This window comes from Bufo gargarizans, chromosome 6, assembly GCF_014858855.1.
Source record: "Bufo gargarizans isolate SCDJY-AF-19 chromosome 6, ASM1485885v1, whole genome shotgun sequence".
NCBI classification, from domain to species: domain Eukaryota; kingdom Metazoa; phylum Chordata; class Amphibia; order Anura; family Bufonidae; genus Bufo; species Bufo gargarizans.
The window spans coordinates 156431470-156449797 of record NC_058085.1 but is presented as its reverse complement, the minus strand read 5'-3'; the positions used below and the strand labels follow the sequence as shown (position 1 = coordinate 156449797).

The window sequence follows — 18328 nt, the reverse complement described above, 5'->3', positions numbered from 1 at the left end:
TACTGCCACATAAGGGAGCATTTTTGTACTGGCACAGATTATAAGGGATACCTCCTCCTTTTTGTAGTAGCACACATTCTAGGAGGGCCACTATGGGGCATTCATTCTACTGGGGGCACTAAAAGGGGTTATTTTTTTGTTCTGGCAAATCTTATAAGGAAGCATTTTTTGTATTGCACACATAAGGGGGAATTTTTGTACTGGCACACATTGTTAGGGGAATTATTTTACTGGCAACCATTATAAGGGGCCATTTTTTTGTACTGACACATTATATGGAGGTATTTTTTGTACAGGCACACATTATAGGAGAAATAATTACTACTGAAAGCATTATGGTGGGCTTTATTACTACAGGGGGACTACGGGGAAAATGATTACTAGTATGGGCACTATAAGGGCATTATTACTTCTGGGGGCAAAATGAGGGACATTATTACTATTGGGGGCACTGTTACCACATAGTGTACTAGAGAATTATGGCCCTTTCAGTTTTTGCATCAAGCATCTCTTACATTCAGTGCTATTGCATGCTGACATAGTTAAATAACGCTCTTTTCACATCTGCGTTTATAATAAAAACAGCCGTCAGACCCTATTGACCTATAATGGAAACTGTCAGGTTCTGCTAAGATGTCAGCCTCTTTGCCAGAAAAAACATAGCACTGCAAATAGTATTATGTTTTCCATTAATAATTACTACTTAAATAGCTGGGCCGAAAAGTAACCCTTTTTCAAGGGTCCCTCTTGTTAAAGAGCTGTAGGTTGTTGTTCTCCATCAGCCCTGTATTAGGGCAACTATCTTCATTATTTTTGTGTCTTTTAAATGTTGTTTTAAATAAGATTTGATCAATTTGCATATTGGAGACAGTATGAACCAGTAAACTGTTGTGCATGTGTAATGCCCCCGAGTGGCATTACCACCTCTTTTTGGAGCCCCACTATCTGTAATGGTTGATCTTGTGTCATCTACTGCAAATAATACCATGTCCTGCACAGTGTGTAAAAGTATTTATGATTCTTCAAAGGTTTAACATGTAATGTGCCTGGTTCACCAGTAGATGGCGGCACTTCTGGCAGAGCTGTGTTAGATAGAATGGGACCCTTCTTCCATTCTATTCCCTTCTCTAGAGAGGGACAAGTTAATTAGTTAGTTAGGAAGCAGTTGAGAGCGGCCCCTGTAAGGGGATGGTTGTGTTCCAGCCTAGCAGACCCAGCTACAAGCCTCTGAAGCTAGGAGAAAAGTTTCCCTGGACAAGACAAAGATAGAGTCAGACTACATTAAGTTAAGTTGCAGCAGAAAGCAGAAGGAAAAGTACCTATCTAACCCAGCTAAAATAGCAGAGCCGAAAGAGTTCAGATATAGCAGAGCTGAGAGTGTGCGCCTGCCAAAACTTAAGCCAAAATCTGCCGGTAACCAAGATAAAGTTGGAAAATTGTTCCTTAATGAAAGTTTGCCAAGTAAAGCTGCGTTTGATTACTTTAATCCAAGTCTGGACTCAATTCCTTTCTTAACCCACCTTATCCACAACCCTATTTGCACTGCTTCGGACTACAACACTTGGGGTTATGGATAGCCAGGTAGGAGCACCGTGACAAAGTGCTAAAGCCACACTTAAGGGACACTATAGTCAACCCTCATACTACTCTGGCATTCCTACATCTGGGTATCAACACCACTACACTCCATGTCCCCTTAAATGCAACTGGCGTCACAACAACTTGCTCTATCAGAGGGACATATATCGTAAAAACCTCTTCAGGGGCAAGGGATACCCCAGGTGCTTAGTAGCCCCGTTACACATGTTGATGTTAAAAGGGTTATTCTGCCTTTCAAAAATGACCCTTAGGCTAGACCATCAATATTAGATCACTGCTGGGATCCCCAGTGATGAGTTGCAATAGTGGCATAACTATAGCAGTAACAGGGAATGTGGCCATGACCGGGCCTGAAAGAGAAGGGGGCCTGCCGGTGTCCAGAGCCTTTTTCAACTGGATCAGCATTCTTAGGATGCAGATCCTCTTGAAAACTATAGCAAAGCAGAGAACCGCTGGTTCCCTGACCCACCATTTACTCTAGTAAGTCACAGGCTGCTTTGGGTTGTGGCCTAGTAGGGGCCGGGAGCAGTCCAATGATGTCAGTACCCTACTGCAGGAGGCGCAATGTAGTGAGGCCATTGTGGTGCCTGCATCAGAATATTGATGGTCAGTAAGAAGAAGATCCAGCTGCTTTGCGTGAAAACAGGGAGATGGTGAGATTAAGTGAGATGTTTTTTTTTTTTTTTTTTTCATTAGCACAAAATGGGGACATTACAACAGCGTGGGGTGGCTGGATATTATAACTTTTATTACAATGTAAGATACAAAGAGGGGCACAAAAGGTAGACAGTATTATATTGTGGGTCACACATAGGTGACATTCTCATATTGTGGGCAGGGGCGTAGCTATAGGGGGTGCAGAGGTAGCAGTCGCTACCGAGCCCAGGAGCCTGAGGAGGCCCAAAGACCCTTGTGGTGCATAAGAAGACACCAGTATTATAGAAAGTGCATGCTGTTCAAGTTATACCTCTGGCTGGAGGGAAAGGGTTAGGTCAAGAATTTGGCATGGGGGGGTGCCGTTTCAATTTTTACCTCAACAGTATGAAGGCAATGTGCTTCTCTGCCCCTGGCCACAAAGCACTGAGGGAAGGGGGGCCCAAGTTGAACCCTTGCACCAGGGCCCAATAGCCTTTAGCTACGCCCCTGATTGTGGGGTCACATAAAGGAACATTATTATATTGTGAGGGAACAAAAGTGGGGGCTTATATTGTGGGGGCACAAATCTGGACATTATTTTATTGTAGGGGCACAAATGGGGGACATTAGTATAATGTGGGGACAGATATGAGGGACCTTATTATAATAGTAGGGCACAAAGGGGGGCATCATTCTATTGTGGGGGCACAAAGAGAGGCATTGCAGTTTAGGGTTTTCCCAGCAGACACCATTAATGTGTGGGCAGCCGGACATTCTTTGCAACCACTCTCCACTCTGGACATGCAATGAGAATCCTGGACACTATTTATCTGCATTTTTTGATCAAACCACTAGATGGCACTGTAATAATATCACTGACTAAGCTATGGAAAATATTAAAAGCTAAAGAACAGATGCACTGATATCTTTCAAGTTACATAAGACAGCTATTTAAGAAATGCAACCTTGATTTTTATTATGAGCTCATGTAAGTATAATACAAAAGGAGGGAATAAACATTTTGTGGACACTGTGCTGAACATGACAAATAGTTTTAGCAATTTAGTCTTTAGACACAGTCACCCTCACAATTCACTCTACAGACGAGCCTCACTACCTAATCCCTGTATGCACATCTAGCCAACTACTACGGATGAACTGCATTTATAGAGTCCATTACACACTCACTATACTAGAAATCCGCAGCATGCCCTCAAGTCAGGACAGCTTTTTCTGTGGCATGTGTATGGGGGTTTTATTAAAGCCCACTTACACACATTGCATTTTAGGCTACTTTCACACTGGCGTTTTGGCTTTCCGTTTGTAAGATCCGTTCAGGGCTCTCACAAGCGGTCCAAAACGGATCAGTTTTGCCCTAATGCATTCTGAATGGAAAAGGATCCGCTCAGAATGCATCGGTTTGCCTCTGTTCCATCTCCATTCTGCTTTGGAGGCGGTGTCCGTCTGACGAAACGGAGCCAAACGGATCCGTTCTGACACACAATGTAAGTCAATAGGGACGGATCCGTTTTCACTGACACAATCTGGCACAATAGAAAACGGATCCGTCCTCCTTTGACTTTCAATGGTGTTCAAGACGGATCCGTCTTGGCTATGTTAAAGTTAATACAAACGGATCCGTTCTGAACGGATGCAGACGTTTGTGTTATCTGAATGGATCCGTCTGTGCAGATCCATGACGGATCCGCACCAAACGCGAGTGTGAAAGTAGCCTTACTTACATTATGGAAAATCCACACCTAATCCACTGCACCTGCACATAGCTTAATGCTTACCATGAAATTAAAATGTGACATAATTCCCTTGCCTACTGAGCATGGGTCCCGAGCTTTGTAGTTCACAATAGCTACTGTTTGTTCTTTTTCAATAGTTTTTGATAGATGTCCCCCAATGGGCCAAATTTATTATTCAGTTTACACAACTTATAACTTCCAAAACTGTACCAGATTTTTTTTTTTACCAAATATGCTATATTTGTCATCTCATCCAAAATTCCACGGCATCAACACTTCTCTGAAATTCCAAGTTTTAGGACACATCCAACAAAATTAAAATACAGTCTCTTACGCATTTCACGTGCACACTGAACACTTAATGATAGGCTTGGTCATCTCACTATAAAAGAGGAAATGTGAGCTCCAAGCTCCCATTGCACTTTTAGGCTGGTTCCTTACATTTTTAATTGCATTTTTAACATAGATTTTGCAAGTATTTTTTTATTTATTTATTTTTGCGATATTTTCATGGGGGAAAACTCCTTGGACAGATGTTAGGCCCCCTTCACATATATCGGTTGTGTCCGGCCAGCTTCTTCAGGCTGGGAGCTGGATACAACTGATGTATGTGTACTGCACTTCGGTGCACAGATCCGGCATCTGTACACTGATAGCGCCGGACAGGAAAATGCTGCATGTGTGAAGAAAGGGAAATGTTAAAAAGTTGCAAATTAGTGATGTAAAAGTATAATTGCTCATAGCAGATGTAAAAAGAGACTAAAATAGAAAATTCTATATGCACCAGATTTATTAGGGTGGATTCACACTAGCCACCTATTAGTGTCGGCAATCTAAATGAGCATTGTAGAATAAAATGTTGTTCTTTTTAACGATAAATGTGAAACATCTTGTATCAATACAGCAGATTCCTAATACTATCTCTGCAAATCTGGTACACTGACATCTGGAATTCAAGAGTCTGAGCACTTTAGGTAGACAGATTCAGTAGGTGATAATAGTAAAGTCCAGTAAATTGAAAAAAATAAAAAATTATATATATATATATATATATATATATATTTAGTCCCCAAGACCCCAATCTCATTGCTGAGAATAAAAGATTAGGATAAAGTGGTTGAGCAGTGTAAATCTGACCATACATTCACCCGGCAGCTATCTCTATCACTCACTCCCCAACCTTTACCATAAACGTTCAGCTTGGCCAACACCTCGGGCATTGGCCTATGTCCCCAAAGCAACTTGATCAGGCATGTTAAAATCCAACTGTATGACCCTTCTCTGCCTGGATTTCTGTTTTCAGGAGGCTTCCATAAGATTAGCTGGTGGTTCATTCAGTAGACATTAAAGAGGTTATCCAACCTTCTCTACCAAGTCACGTAGACCACACATTTAATATAACAAAACATTGTTTTATTGAAACACAATATGAGAATGACAATAAACACATATATGAAATCATGCGGATGAGTACTGGTCGAAAAATATACAATACGGACTTACTATAATTGGACATTGTGTCACTTATATACGTCAGGGGGAAAAATATTTATTATTGTTTTTTAGAAATATTTTAAGTATTAATGCTGAGAGATGGGGGCATCATCTAGATAGTGGAATACTCAGTAGATTCGATTGATGGTGGATCGGTCTTTGTATACACGTCTATGAATATTTAAATATACACATTTTTTATATTTTATTTACGCGTGTTTCGCTTTCACAGGGCACTTCACACATGCACCTACTTTGTAATTTTGGCACTTTCTCACATCACTTTATGTGTGTCTTTTCTGATAATCTTGATAATTATTATTCAACACTGAATTCTCTATGCATTATGACTGATGCTACTGCAATTATTTGTCCAGGCTTTAACAATGGATTCTATAATCGGTTAATATATAAATATATATATATATATATATATATAATATACAGACGTGGACAAAATTGTTGGTACCCTTTGGTCAATGAAAGAAAAAGTCACAATGGTCACAGAAATAACTTTAATCTGACAAAAGTAATAATAAATTAAAATTCTATAAATGTTAACCAATGAAAGTCAGACATTGTTTTTCAACCATGCTTCAACAGAATTATGTAAAAAAATAAACTCATGAAACAGGCATGGACAAAAATGATGGTACCCCTAACTTAATATTTTGTTGCGCAACCTTTTGAGGCAATCACTGCAATCAAACGCTTCCTGTAACTGTCAATGAGACATCTGCACCTCTCAGCAGGTATTTTGGCCCACTCCTCATGAGCAAACTGCTCCAGTTGTGTCCGGTTTGAAGGGTGCCTTTTCCAGACTGCATGTTTCAGCTCCTTCCAAAGATGCTCAATAGGATTGAGGTCAGGGCTCATAGAAGGCCACTTTAGAATAGTCCAATTTTTTCCTCTTAGCCATTCTTGGGTGTTTTTAGCGGTGTGTTTTGGGTCATTGTCCTGTTGCAAGACCCATGACCTGCGACTGAGACCAAGCTTTCTGACACTGGCTAGTACATTTCTCTCTAGAATTCCTTGATAGTCTTGAGATTTCATTGTACCCTGCACAGATTCAAGACACCCTGTGCCAGACGCAGCAAAGCAGCCCCAGAACATAACAGAGCCTCCTCCATGTTTCACAGTAGGGACAGTGTTCTTTTCTTGATATGCTTCATTTTTTCGTCTGTGAACATACAGCTGATGTGCCTTGGCAAAAACTTCGATTTTTGTCTCATCTGTCCACAGGACATTCTCCCAGAAGCTTTGTGGCTTGTCAACATGTAGTTTGGCATATTCCAGTCTTGCTTTTTTATGATTCGTTTTCAACAATGGTGTCCTCCTTGGTCGTCTCCCATGTAGTCCACTTTGGCTCAAACAACGACGGATGGTGCGATCTGACACTGATGTTCCTTGAGCATGAAGTTCACCTTGAATCTCTTTAGAAGTCTTTCTAGGCTCTTTTGTTACCATTCGGATTATCCGTCTCTTAGATTTGTCATCAATTTTCCTCCTGCGGCCACGTCCAGGGAGGTTGGCTACAGTCCCATGGATCTTAAACTTATGAATAATATGTGCAACTGTACTCACAGGAACATCTAGTTGCTTGGAGATGGTCTTATAGCCTTTACCTTTAACATGCTTGTCTATAATTTTCTTTCTGATCTCTTGAGACAGCTCTTTCCTTTGCTTCCTCTGGTCCATGTCGAGTGTGGTACACACCATATCACCAAACAACACAGTGATTACCTGGAGCCATATATATAGGCCCAATGGCTGATTACAAGGTTGTAGACACCTGTGATGCTAATTAGTGGACACACCTTGAATTAACATGTCCCTTTGGTCACATTATGTTCTGTGTTTTCTAGGGGTACCATCATTTTTGTCCATGCCTGTTTCATGAGTTTATTTTTTTACATAATTCTGTTGAAGCATGGTTGAAAAACAATGTCTGACTTTCATTGGTTAACATTTATAGAATTTTAATTTATTATTACTTTTGTCAGATTAAAGTTATTTCTGTGACCATTGTGACTTTTTCTTTCATTGACCAAAGGGTACCAACAATTTTGTCCACGTCTGTATATATTATAGCCCTCTGTGGATATTTTCTCATTCATATATAGGATACCCCGCCCCCTGGATAGCGATTGGTGGTCACTTGATTATACAGGTGGGGTGATTACCTTCAGCTGGGTGGGGGGTATATAGGACGTTGATTTCTAGAGATATGTATACCTTTGAAAAAGCTTGGCGAGGCGAAATGTGCGTCAGGGAAACTGCTTCCCCGCCCGGGTCAGTATGGCGCATCAATTTATGTTTACTTTTGTACTTATTCATTGATTATGGCTGTACCAGTAGACTGTATTGATCACTATTTCAACTTTGATACCCATATGGGCCAACTAATGTGGGTTCAATCTTTCACTCAGTTGGTAGTCTGAGTTTTCTTTTTCCCTACAGTAATTCCTGGTTCTTGCCATTTTGCACTGGTCACTTTATCTATATTGGAGGCACTTTACTTGCCAAGGGGGGTCTCTATCACAGTACTTATCCGCATGATTTTACATATGTGTTTATTGTCAGTGTTTCAATAAAATGATGTTTTGTTATATTACATGTCCACACATAAGTGACAGGGTTATGTTCCTTTTGGCGATATCTTGGTTTTCTAGGTTATCTAACCCCTATAATGCCCCTATAATGCCCCCTAAAATGGATGGGCACCTCATACAGGTTATACTTACCCCGCTCCCTGGCAACTGCATTACTCCTGATGCCCGCATGGCTGCCACTGCATCTCCCTGCTGCACGGATCAAAAATCCAGCAACAGGGTAGGGGTGGGGGCAACCAATAGCAGGCCGAGACGGGGACGAGTCTTCCTAGCATTACTTGTGAGCTAATGTCTCAAACAGCTCACCTCATCAACCACCTTTTCAGTGATGATGTCTTTCAGAATGGAATATACACAATGGATGTTATATAGGGTATGCCATGATCAAGAACAGTTCAGACAAAATGTCCATGTCCTTACATATTAGAATATAATTTACAGCACTAGATTCCATGAGTGTACTCACCACTGTGCTCCTGCCCTTTGCAGCTGTGATCATGTTGTGGCGTTCCAGAATCAGAGAGAGAGAGGGCAGGACTACGAGCCTCCGAGTCAGTCAGAAGGTTGAAATCCATGAGGAGCACAAAGTGACAACTGAAAAAAAACAGAGCCTCGGTGTAATAAGTGGATAACACATAACTGAGTCAAACTAGCAATGCCAAACAAATGAAGTGTAAGCCTTCTACCTGCCAACTTCACTGAAACCATAAGCTACTACTGTGAAAATATAAAGCAGTAAATATTATACTTTTTTCATTTTGTTATGTTGCAGCCTTATTCTAAATTAAATACATAAAGCCATTTTCCCCCCATTAATCTGCACCCGATCTATGAGGAGGAAAGAACTTCATGTAGAGTGCAGAGACATGCTTGTGTGGAGGCACAGGTCAGGAGAAGTTCCCAAGAGCACAGTGGCCTCCATAGTTCTTAAATCGAAGAATTTGGGATCAACTTTGACTGTTCAGATCTGACAAACTTCCAAAAGGTCAACCATCACTGCAGCACTCCACTAATCTGGGATTTATGGCAAAGTGGCCAGAAAGAAGTAAAAGATGCTTGAAAGTCCACCTGGAGTTTGCAAATAAAAAAAAATACCTATAGGATTTTCTGACTCTGAAAAACAAGATTCTCTGGTCTGATTAAAGCAGGATTGAACTCTTAATTCTAATAGTTATGTCTGGAGGAAACCAGGCACTGCCCAATACCTTCCTTACAGTGAAGCATGGTGGTGACTGCATTATGCTGTTTGGGTGGTTTTTCAGTGTCTGGGGCAGAGACACTGGTCAAAGTTGAGGGAATGTTGAAAAGAGCAAAGTACAGAGATATTCTTAAAGAAAATGTGATCCAAAGTGCTCTGGACCGCTGTCTGAGCTGAAGGTTCACCTTTGAACAAGACAGTGACTTTTAGCACACAATACAGAAGTGGCTTAGGGACAACTATGTTAATGTCCTTGTGTGGCATAGACAGAGTCCTGACTTGAACCCAATCGAACATCTCTGGAGAGATCTGAAAATGGCTGTCCACAGACGGTCCCCATCTAACCTGACAGAGTTTCAGAGAATCTGCAGAGAAGAATGGCAGAAAATCCCCAAATCCAGGTTGCAAACCTTGTGGCATCATACCAAGAAGACTGGAGACTGTAATCACTGCCAAATGTGCTTCAACTAAGTACTGCAATAAGGGTCTTCAGATCAAGTGAAGATCATGCTCCCCAAGATTATTTATTTACATTTATTTCACTAAAATTTTTAATACATGCCAATATTTTTAGATTAATGAATGATTGATGATGCTTTCCAATAAATAACAATAACAGTAATAATAATACAAGATTATATTTTTAGATTTCGAACATTCTGTTTTCACTTTGTCATTATGGGGAACTAAGTGCAGAATGAACCTGGAAAACCTGAATTTAGATTTATTTATATTTCAGCAGAAGGCAGCAACATAACAAAATGCATATATATATATATATATACACACACATATATATATATATATATATATATACACACACATATATAGTAATACTGTATCTGTGCCTTAAACTCAAGAGTGCAGCTAAGGTGGGCTGGCAGGTATGTTCTGCAAACTGCATTTTTGGCTGCGACTCAATGACAACATGCAAATGTATTCAGGACCAAGTTACACAACTAAAAAATAAATAATAGTAAGAAATAAAAGAAAGAGAAGAGTAAATATGTGACATAGACAGACAGATAAATTAGACAGATAGATAGATAGACAGATTTTATTTTAGATAAACATTTTATTTATTGATATTATTACTGAATACATTTTGCATTGTTGATATTTGAAAATTCTTTAATAATTCATCCACTTGTGCTCATTATTATTATCCAAGTATTTAAGATTCTAATAATTGTAAGAATTTATAGACACTATTATTAAATGCTGTGCTCCACCCGGCTACTGGACACATAAATTCCCCAATGTACTGCCAACCCTGTGCATGGTTTCTTGGCTTGGAAACCCCCCTGGCAGATTGCAGACTCACTCTAAACCCTGAGCCTCTCTAGCCTATAAATCAAAGATTATCTAGCAGGGCTTCTATTTAGAGCTCTCCCGGGAGAGCAAGGCCTCTTCTTTTATAGGTGACATTCAGACTGAAATAGCAACATTATCAGCAAAATATGTAACGGAGATCTGAAGATGCGGCTATGTCTTTATCCAAGGGCAGTTAACACCTCTCCAAAGCACTAGGATCTCATTTCTCATCCATCCTTCTTGTCAAGATCTAGGTTTTCCACCTTCACCACAACAAAGCTACTATATGAAATAACCAGACTTGATCTAGAAGTTTGTTCTTGTTTCTTCATAAATGTCCTCTCTTCACAGAGAAAAAAACCTGAATATTTCATAATTGCTTTAATATCAGGTAACTTTTTAGTTGAAAATATTGCTTTACAACATGCAAAACAGCCCGCTCATCCCTTCCCTCTACACAAAGACATCACCAATCAGTTATCTTATACAAAGTCAGTAGTGTACCATGGTAAAATAAAAACAGGTGTAGACCTAAAATGTAATGTTTACTAGATACATATCATGACAACTTTTTTCTATTTATGTATCTTTTTCCAGCTATGAAATAATAGTTACATCTAGTCTTATACCGATTGCCATAACAGAATGTAGGTCCATACCAGCAGGTCTCTGGCCTAGAGTGTCTAACGAGAGACCAGGAAGCCCAACCTGTGATTGGCTGGGAACTGGTCAGACGGCCTCTTCCCAGCAGAAAATAGTGTTCCTGCTAACTGGTGTAGGATTCTTTGGGTGCCTAAGAGTTTTATTTTCCCACCAACCAACAACATATTATGGTGTGTTTAATGCATGAAGAAATATAAGGCACATCACGACATACCTGAACATCATTCTGTTTGGTTCCCTTAGGTATCTGACTTTTAGGCTACCATGGCAACATTATTCCATAGAACTGGAGTAGGGTATGGGATGCTGATGGCATCAGGTTATTTAACAGTTTATCAACCCCTTTAAAGGGGGTTTTCCTATCTCCAGAACAGGGCTCCGCCGAAGTGAAAGAAGAGCAGTCGTGCATGCACAGCCACGCTCTATTCACCACTATGGGAGTTACAAAAATAGCCGAGTACTAGCTCAGCTATTTCTGGCAGTCCCATACAGGTGAATGGAGAGGTGGTCGCACTTACATAGCTTTCTCTCCATTCAGTGATATGGGACTTAGAATTCTCATAGCATTGAATAGAGAAGACGCTGCTCATGCGTAGTGTGCTCCCCTTCACTTCAGGGAGCCCTTTCTGGAGATGGGAGGGGGTCCCAGGGATGGTACCAATACCTATCTGAAATTTCTGGCATATGTTATTGATATGCCACAAATGTTGAGATGGGAAAACTCATATAATGACTGCCAATATACCTTTAAACAGTAGTCACTTAGGGGTCTCATTCTATAACACTGTGTACAGGTACCATGTGCTACCCTAGAATGGGTATGCACCTGTCTATTGTCAGCATTGCCCCTGCTCTAACATTCACGATCAAAGGTTTAGCCGTTTAGTCGAGAGTAACTGCAGCATGATCAAAGGGGACTCCCCAATTTTAACAGGTCACCGGATTTCCTAGTGAAGCGAACTGAGACTGGAGAACCCCTAAACAGTCAGCCATGGTGACCTAGGAAAAACCCAGTACTGTTTTTATACTAAACATAATTCATTAGCATGCAGAAGTATGTTAATACATTAAAAATAAATATATAAAACATAAATGCAGTAATGTGATAAAACAGAAATGTAATAAAACATTTAATTAAAAAATGTTAAAATGTTTGCAAAAAATTACATCTATTTAGTTAAAAAGTAATTTATCTTGTTAAAGGGATTCTGTCACCAGGATTAACAATATGTAGATATTTATATGTGCCCATTAGTCTCCATGCAGCGTTTACAATGATCCCTCTGTTTATGCTCTGTGTGTGTTAGATTCTTATAAAAAGCGATCTTATTGATATGTAAATCCCCTCTGTCAGGAGCCCAAGGAGTTGTCCCACGATATGTTGGAGCCCAGCCGTGCCCATCAATCCAGAGCCTAGCGCCGCCTACCACTTAATTTATTCACTCCACTATCCCTTATGTCAATTCTTCTCAGTGCCGTAATCTCATGCAGAGGGAGCCGGCGCATGCGCAGTTGACTCGTTAAAGCCGGTGCCAGTAGTCCGCACAGACTACAGTGTCCACTGCGCTTGCGCGACATTACGGCACTGAGAAGAACTGACGTCAGGGATAGTAGAGTGAATAAATTAAGTGGTAGGCGGTGCTGGGCACCAAATCAATGGGCACGGCTGGGCTCCAACATATCATGGGACAACCGCTTGGGCTCCTGACAGAGGTGATTTACATATCAATAAGATCGTTTTTTATAAGAATCTAACACACACAGAGCATAAACAGTGGGATCATTGTAAACACTGCATGGAGACTAATGGGCATATATAAATATCACTATATCGTTAATCCTGGTGACAGAATCCCTTTAATTCATTACATAAAAAGAAAAAACCTACACATATTAAGTATCCATGCAACTACAATAACCTGAAAAATCTATTTAAATAGTTGCTAAGAGTAAAACGTGAATAATTTAAAAAATTACAATAATTGCTTTTCTCTTTATTCACATCACCAAAAATTACATATATAAGGACTTAAAAAGTCAATGACAAAAATGAAAAAGTCCTGGATGCTAAAATACTGACAAAAATTTGCAAAAAAATTATAAAATAAATAAAACCGGCATCAATGCATAAACAGGCCTGTTCATTAAAGGGTTTGTCCATTCCTTTTATATTGACCGTCTGTCGCTAGTAGAGGTCATCAATATCTGATCAGCAGGGGTCCAACACACCTCACCCCACCCATCAGCTGTTGTGGACGGTGCCAGGTACTGCAGCGCTGCTCACACTGAAGTAAATGGGGGCAGCACTGCACTAACCAGCTCCATCCACTATACAATGCACACCTACTTCTAGCACTAGAGCTACTGCAAAACACCTGATCTGTGGACTCCTTTAAGGGGTTAAATCAAAAGAATGATTCTTTTGGTTGAATCATTATTTTGGTTGACCTAGAGCAACACACCATAGAGCAGGGATCAGCAACCTCCGGCACTCCAGCTGTTGTAAAACTACGACTCCCAGCATGCTCCATTCACTTCTCTGGGAGTCCTGAGAACAGCCAAGGAGCTGTGCATGCTGGGAGTTGTAGTTTCACCACAGCTGGAGTGCCGAAGGTTGCTGATCCCTGCCATAGAGTGAACTGTGGTGATGGAACTGCTCACCTGGTGGGGTTGTGCAATCTAGTAAAGGTGTGTAGAATGAGTGGGTTTAAGCTGCTGCTGTCCCCTGGTCCTCCTACAAAATAAGCTGCGGATGCAAACCAGTGCATTTGAAAAAGAGTGGTATGGAGAATGCTGCACTGGTACTGGAAAATAAATAGTTCCAACATATAGACCCTCATTTATCACGCCTTTGCGCCAGAATTCTGGCTTCAAAAATTCACAAAATGGGGCTTTTGCGACTTTTTGGAATCACTTTTTTTACACCACTTACTCCAGTTAGTGGTGGGGAAAGTGGGCGTGGTTAGGTATGTTACTGAGTTTCATATTAGATTTATCACTGAGACTTTTTAAAAAGTTGCAAAAAAAGTTGCAGTTCTAGACAAAAGTGTTAAGTTTAAGGATAAAACAATTTTATCAAACATGAGACATTTGATAAGTGTGGCATAAAGTATGCCAACTCAGACTCATGCAAAACTGACTTTAAATATTCCTCTCATGATAAATTACCCCCATAGTATTTAGCACATTTTAAGATAGGATTAACTCCTTCCACAGACTTAGGCCTCTTGCACATGAACGTGTTCTGTCCGTGCCCGTGAATGGCGTCCGCGATCCGTCCACTCCGCAAAAAGATAGGACAAGTTCTATCTTTTTGTGGAACGGAAGCACGGAACGGAACTCTACGAAAGCACTCTGTAGTACTTCCGTAGGGTTCCGTTCCGTGCTTCCGTTCCACATCTCCGGATTTGTGGACCCATTCAAGTGAATGGGTCCGCATCCGTGATGTGGCATGCACATGGCCGGTGCCCCGTGCCGCAATACAGCAACAGCCATGTGAATGAGCCCTTAGGCCTCATGCACACGGCCGTTGTGTGGCCGTTCCGTGCATTAGCGACCGCGGTCCCCAATGCACGGGTAACGTCCATGCAGCAGCAGGGATGGATCAAGACCCATTCAACTTGAATGGATCAGTGATCCGTCCACACCCTAAAAAAATACAACATGTTCCGTGGGGTTCCGTGCCTCCATTCCGCAGCTCCGGATTGAGGACCCATTCAAGTGAATGGGTCCGCATCTGTGATGCGGGGAGCACGCGGCCGGTGACCACATATTGCGGACCCACTGGGCAACAGTCGTGTGCATGAGGCCTTATGAGGATTAGCCTGGGCATCTCTATGGTCTCAGGCTTGGGCCAGTGTGGCATTACCATACATTGGCTCCTATACAACTTCTTTAATACATTAATTTCTCTCTATTTTGTCTAGTTTGTTCCGTTTTCGGACAGTTTACTAGTATTCGTCAGTCTTCCTAAGTTGCTTGGATACTGTCTATTATTTTCAGATGTCAGAGCATGCCAAAGATTGAGCAGTGCAAGGAATGAAGGTCAGGAATGTTACTGGTGCACTTGAGGACATTCAATTTGTTATTTTATAATGTCCTCACACTGCACCTTTAAAGAGATGTGGGTTAAAAAGCAATGTATCACTGGTATGGAAAGCATTTCACTTTTTTGCTATGAGGCCTATTAATGCACATATAGGCATACTTTAAATCTTTAAATCAAACATGGTGTAAGAAATACTGACTGGATTTGGAGCGCCATTCAGCAGGGTACAGTATTAAAGGAGTTGTCCGGGTTCAGAGCTGAACCCGGACATACCCCCATTTTCACCCAGACAGCCCCCCTTGACTTGAGCATCGGAGCAGTTCATGCTCCGATGCTCTACTTTTCCCTATGCTAAATCCTGCAGACAAAGGCATTTTTAGGAGTTCTGGTGACGTACTGGGGCTCTCCATTGGGCTGCCAGGAAGCCCAGTGACGTCACCGGCACTGATGGGCGGGCTTTAGCGCTGCCCTAGCCAGTAAAACGGCTAGGGCAGCGCTAAAGCCCGCCAGTCAGAGCCGGTGACGTCACCGAACACAGCCGGGCGGAAGTTTCCGCCCGGCAGTGTGTTATGATAAACAAAAGAGCCTGTACAACTGTCCATGGAGGGCATGCAAGGGAGGGATATGGCCTCTGCCATGTGCATAAGCCCTAAAGAGGACTGTCCTGGTCACAGATTCCCATTAATCAATGCATTCCATTTGTCTTAGTCTGCAAACAGCAGATCCGCAGCATACAGATACTGGCAGTGTGCATCCCACACTTTCCTCAGCCCATTGTCACGGCTGGCGGTGGGGAAAACCCCCAGCCGTGCGGTGCCAGGAGAAGGTAGGGTTACCACTTGGCCGGGACCACAGAGTTAGGGAGCTGGTCACCTCCTATAGCGTCTCTAACGCTGACCCTGTCTCCTGTCTGTATGAGCCGACCTTGGTGGTAGGAGGGCTCATACGCCGGAACCTAAAAGTCCCTACAAGCCCTCAAGTCGGCCCTGAACTAGGGGACAGAGTAAGACGACCTGCTCCTCCTAGACACGGAGGAGCAGGAGTCTCAACGGCCAAGCAACACAGGGGGATACAAAAACAGCTATGGCAGTGGCAGGCAAATGGAAACAACTCATCACTCACCTGCCACAGACAACACAACCAGGAACCCATGTGCAGGTGCTGTAAGTACAAGACAACACCAAGCCGCGGGCAACCGCATGCGGCTCCCAAGGAGTCACGACCATGACCAAGGGTCGTGACACCCATATTGTAAAAATGCCTATTCTTATCCGCAAAATAGACAAGAATAGGACATTTTCTATCATTTGCGGCACAGCCACACAGATGTGAACAGCACATGGAACACATAAGTGTGCTGTCTGCATTTTTTGTTGCCCCATAGAAATGAATGGCACATTTTTCCGGATTGAACACAGACCAAAAATAGCCGAGGCATAAATATAATTCATAGAGCAAAATAAGATGCCACCACCTAGTGTAAGAAAATGAAAACCACAGGATAAGAAGCAAAAATTAAAGATATGTATAATAGTACAATATATCTGGAAAACCACATTGTAGCAGAGACACCATATTGTTATTCCCCATAAAAAGTTTTTGGGCATCTATTAGCCACCCGGCCCAACCTCTGGACCTCATAACAAGTACTGCGGCTGCTATGGCTATAGCTACACCCACGGACGTTAGATGTTATACGTGTGTAATGGAAATATTTCCAGCCAAATACTATATTTATAACCATATCCCATATTTCTTGTGCTCACAACAACAGTGTCTTTTGGATCCGTATCTCTCATTGGAGAAATGCATACTGACATAAGTATTATAAAAAAAGTACTGCCGCATGTTACATGCAGTACATGAGACGCTCTCTCCATAGAAGCTGAATTAAGTTGTCCTAGAGGAAACCTCAGTCTGTGAATCAGACCCTACTCTAATCTAAGCAGTCACAATGTCACTTTGCAAACCCTATTAAGAGCCAACATGCTCATATACATGGAGCCATAAGGGGAATCTTTCATAAAAGACTCTTTAAGGTTCTTCTGTAATTTGGTGTACTGCATATACATTTTTGCAAACACTAGTTTTTATAAAGTGACCCTAAAGAAACAGAAAACTTGCCCCTTTATTCCCGAAAATGTGAAATGATTTCCATACGAAAAGCCCACTCCTAACTTCTCCATAGCACTGGCCAGGCCTCATACACACACAAGGATTTTCTTTTCGCTTTTTACAGCTTTGACTTTTCCAGAGACATTGCCCGATGTTTTACATTCATTTGTATGCTGTTCCCATGTCAGCATAATTGGAAGTCCAACCTTTGAAGTCAGCAATAGACGCTGGAGGTTTCACAGTGCCCGGTATTTGTGCACAGGGTCTGACATTTCAGGGGTCCCCATCTCTATCTTCTTTTAATGCCTTTGCATGAAGTCCAGAGAGTCCATCTGCCACTGAAACTGCCATGGTTTTTATTTTTTCTAAGCAGAGCTCCTAGAATTATGCATAAACTCACATAGAATTAATTCCTAGGATTAAGTCTTGATTAAGATGTGTGTCACTTTGCTGTCTTAGAATTTATTAAGAGCCCCTCTTCAGGAGGTGGCAGATGGAATTTCGGCCTAATGTTTGCAGATGATAATTTCACCTCTTCTACAGCCATTTGCATATGTTTGCATCTGTCAAGCACAATTTCTTCCCTTTAGGAGTGAGCTGTGGTCCAGATTTAAGAAGAAATAAAAATTGATTCCCTACAGTGATTCCAGGAGATGTTCAAACAGTATTAAGTGTGTCTGAGATAAAACATCCCCGTAGGATCATTATAACGGCATAATTCACTCTTCAAGATGAAAATGATGCCTAAACAGTTTACTGCATTAAAACAATAAAATACCGAACAGAATTGTATCCCCGCTTCATGGAGGTTTCCTGCTTTTGTGTGGACGTGGAGTTTGACACCCTAAAGGCATGAAGTATCAAAAGATTTTGCCAAGGCTTGAAGCCAGCCCTA

At 41.5% G+C, this 18328-nt stretch overlaps 1 protein-coding gene across 1 annotated transcript in view; it reads right to left on the bottom strand.

The window, feature by feature from the left end:
* The window catches only part of PITX3 (paired like homeodomain 3), a 92602-nt gene that overhangs the window by 26665 nt on the left and 47609 nt on the right, over positions 1 to 18328 (bottom strand). The window contains exon 2 of the mRNA XM_044298820.1: positions 8562 to 8689. Within this exon, the coding sequence (XP_044154755.1) occupies positions 8562 to 8670 (109 nt within the window). The 5' untranslated portion in view covers positions 8671 to 8689. The remainder of the gene's footprint in view (positions 1 to 8561; positions 8690 to 18328) is intronic.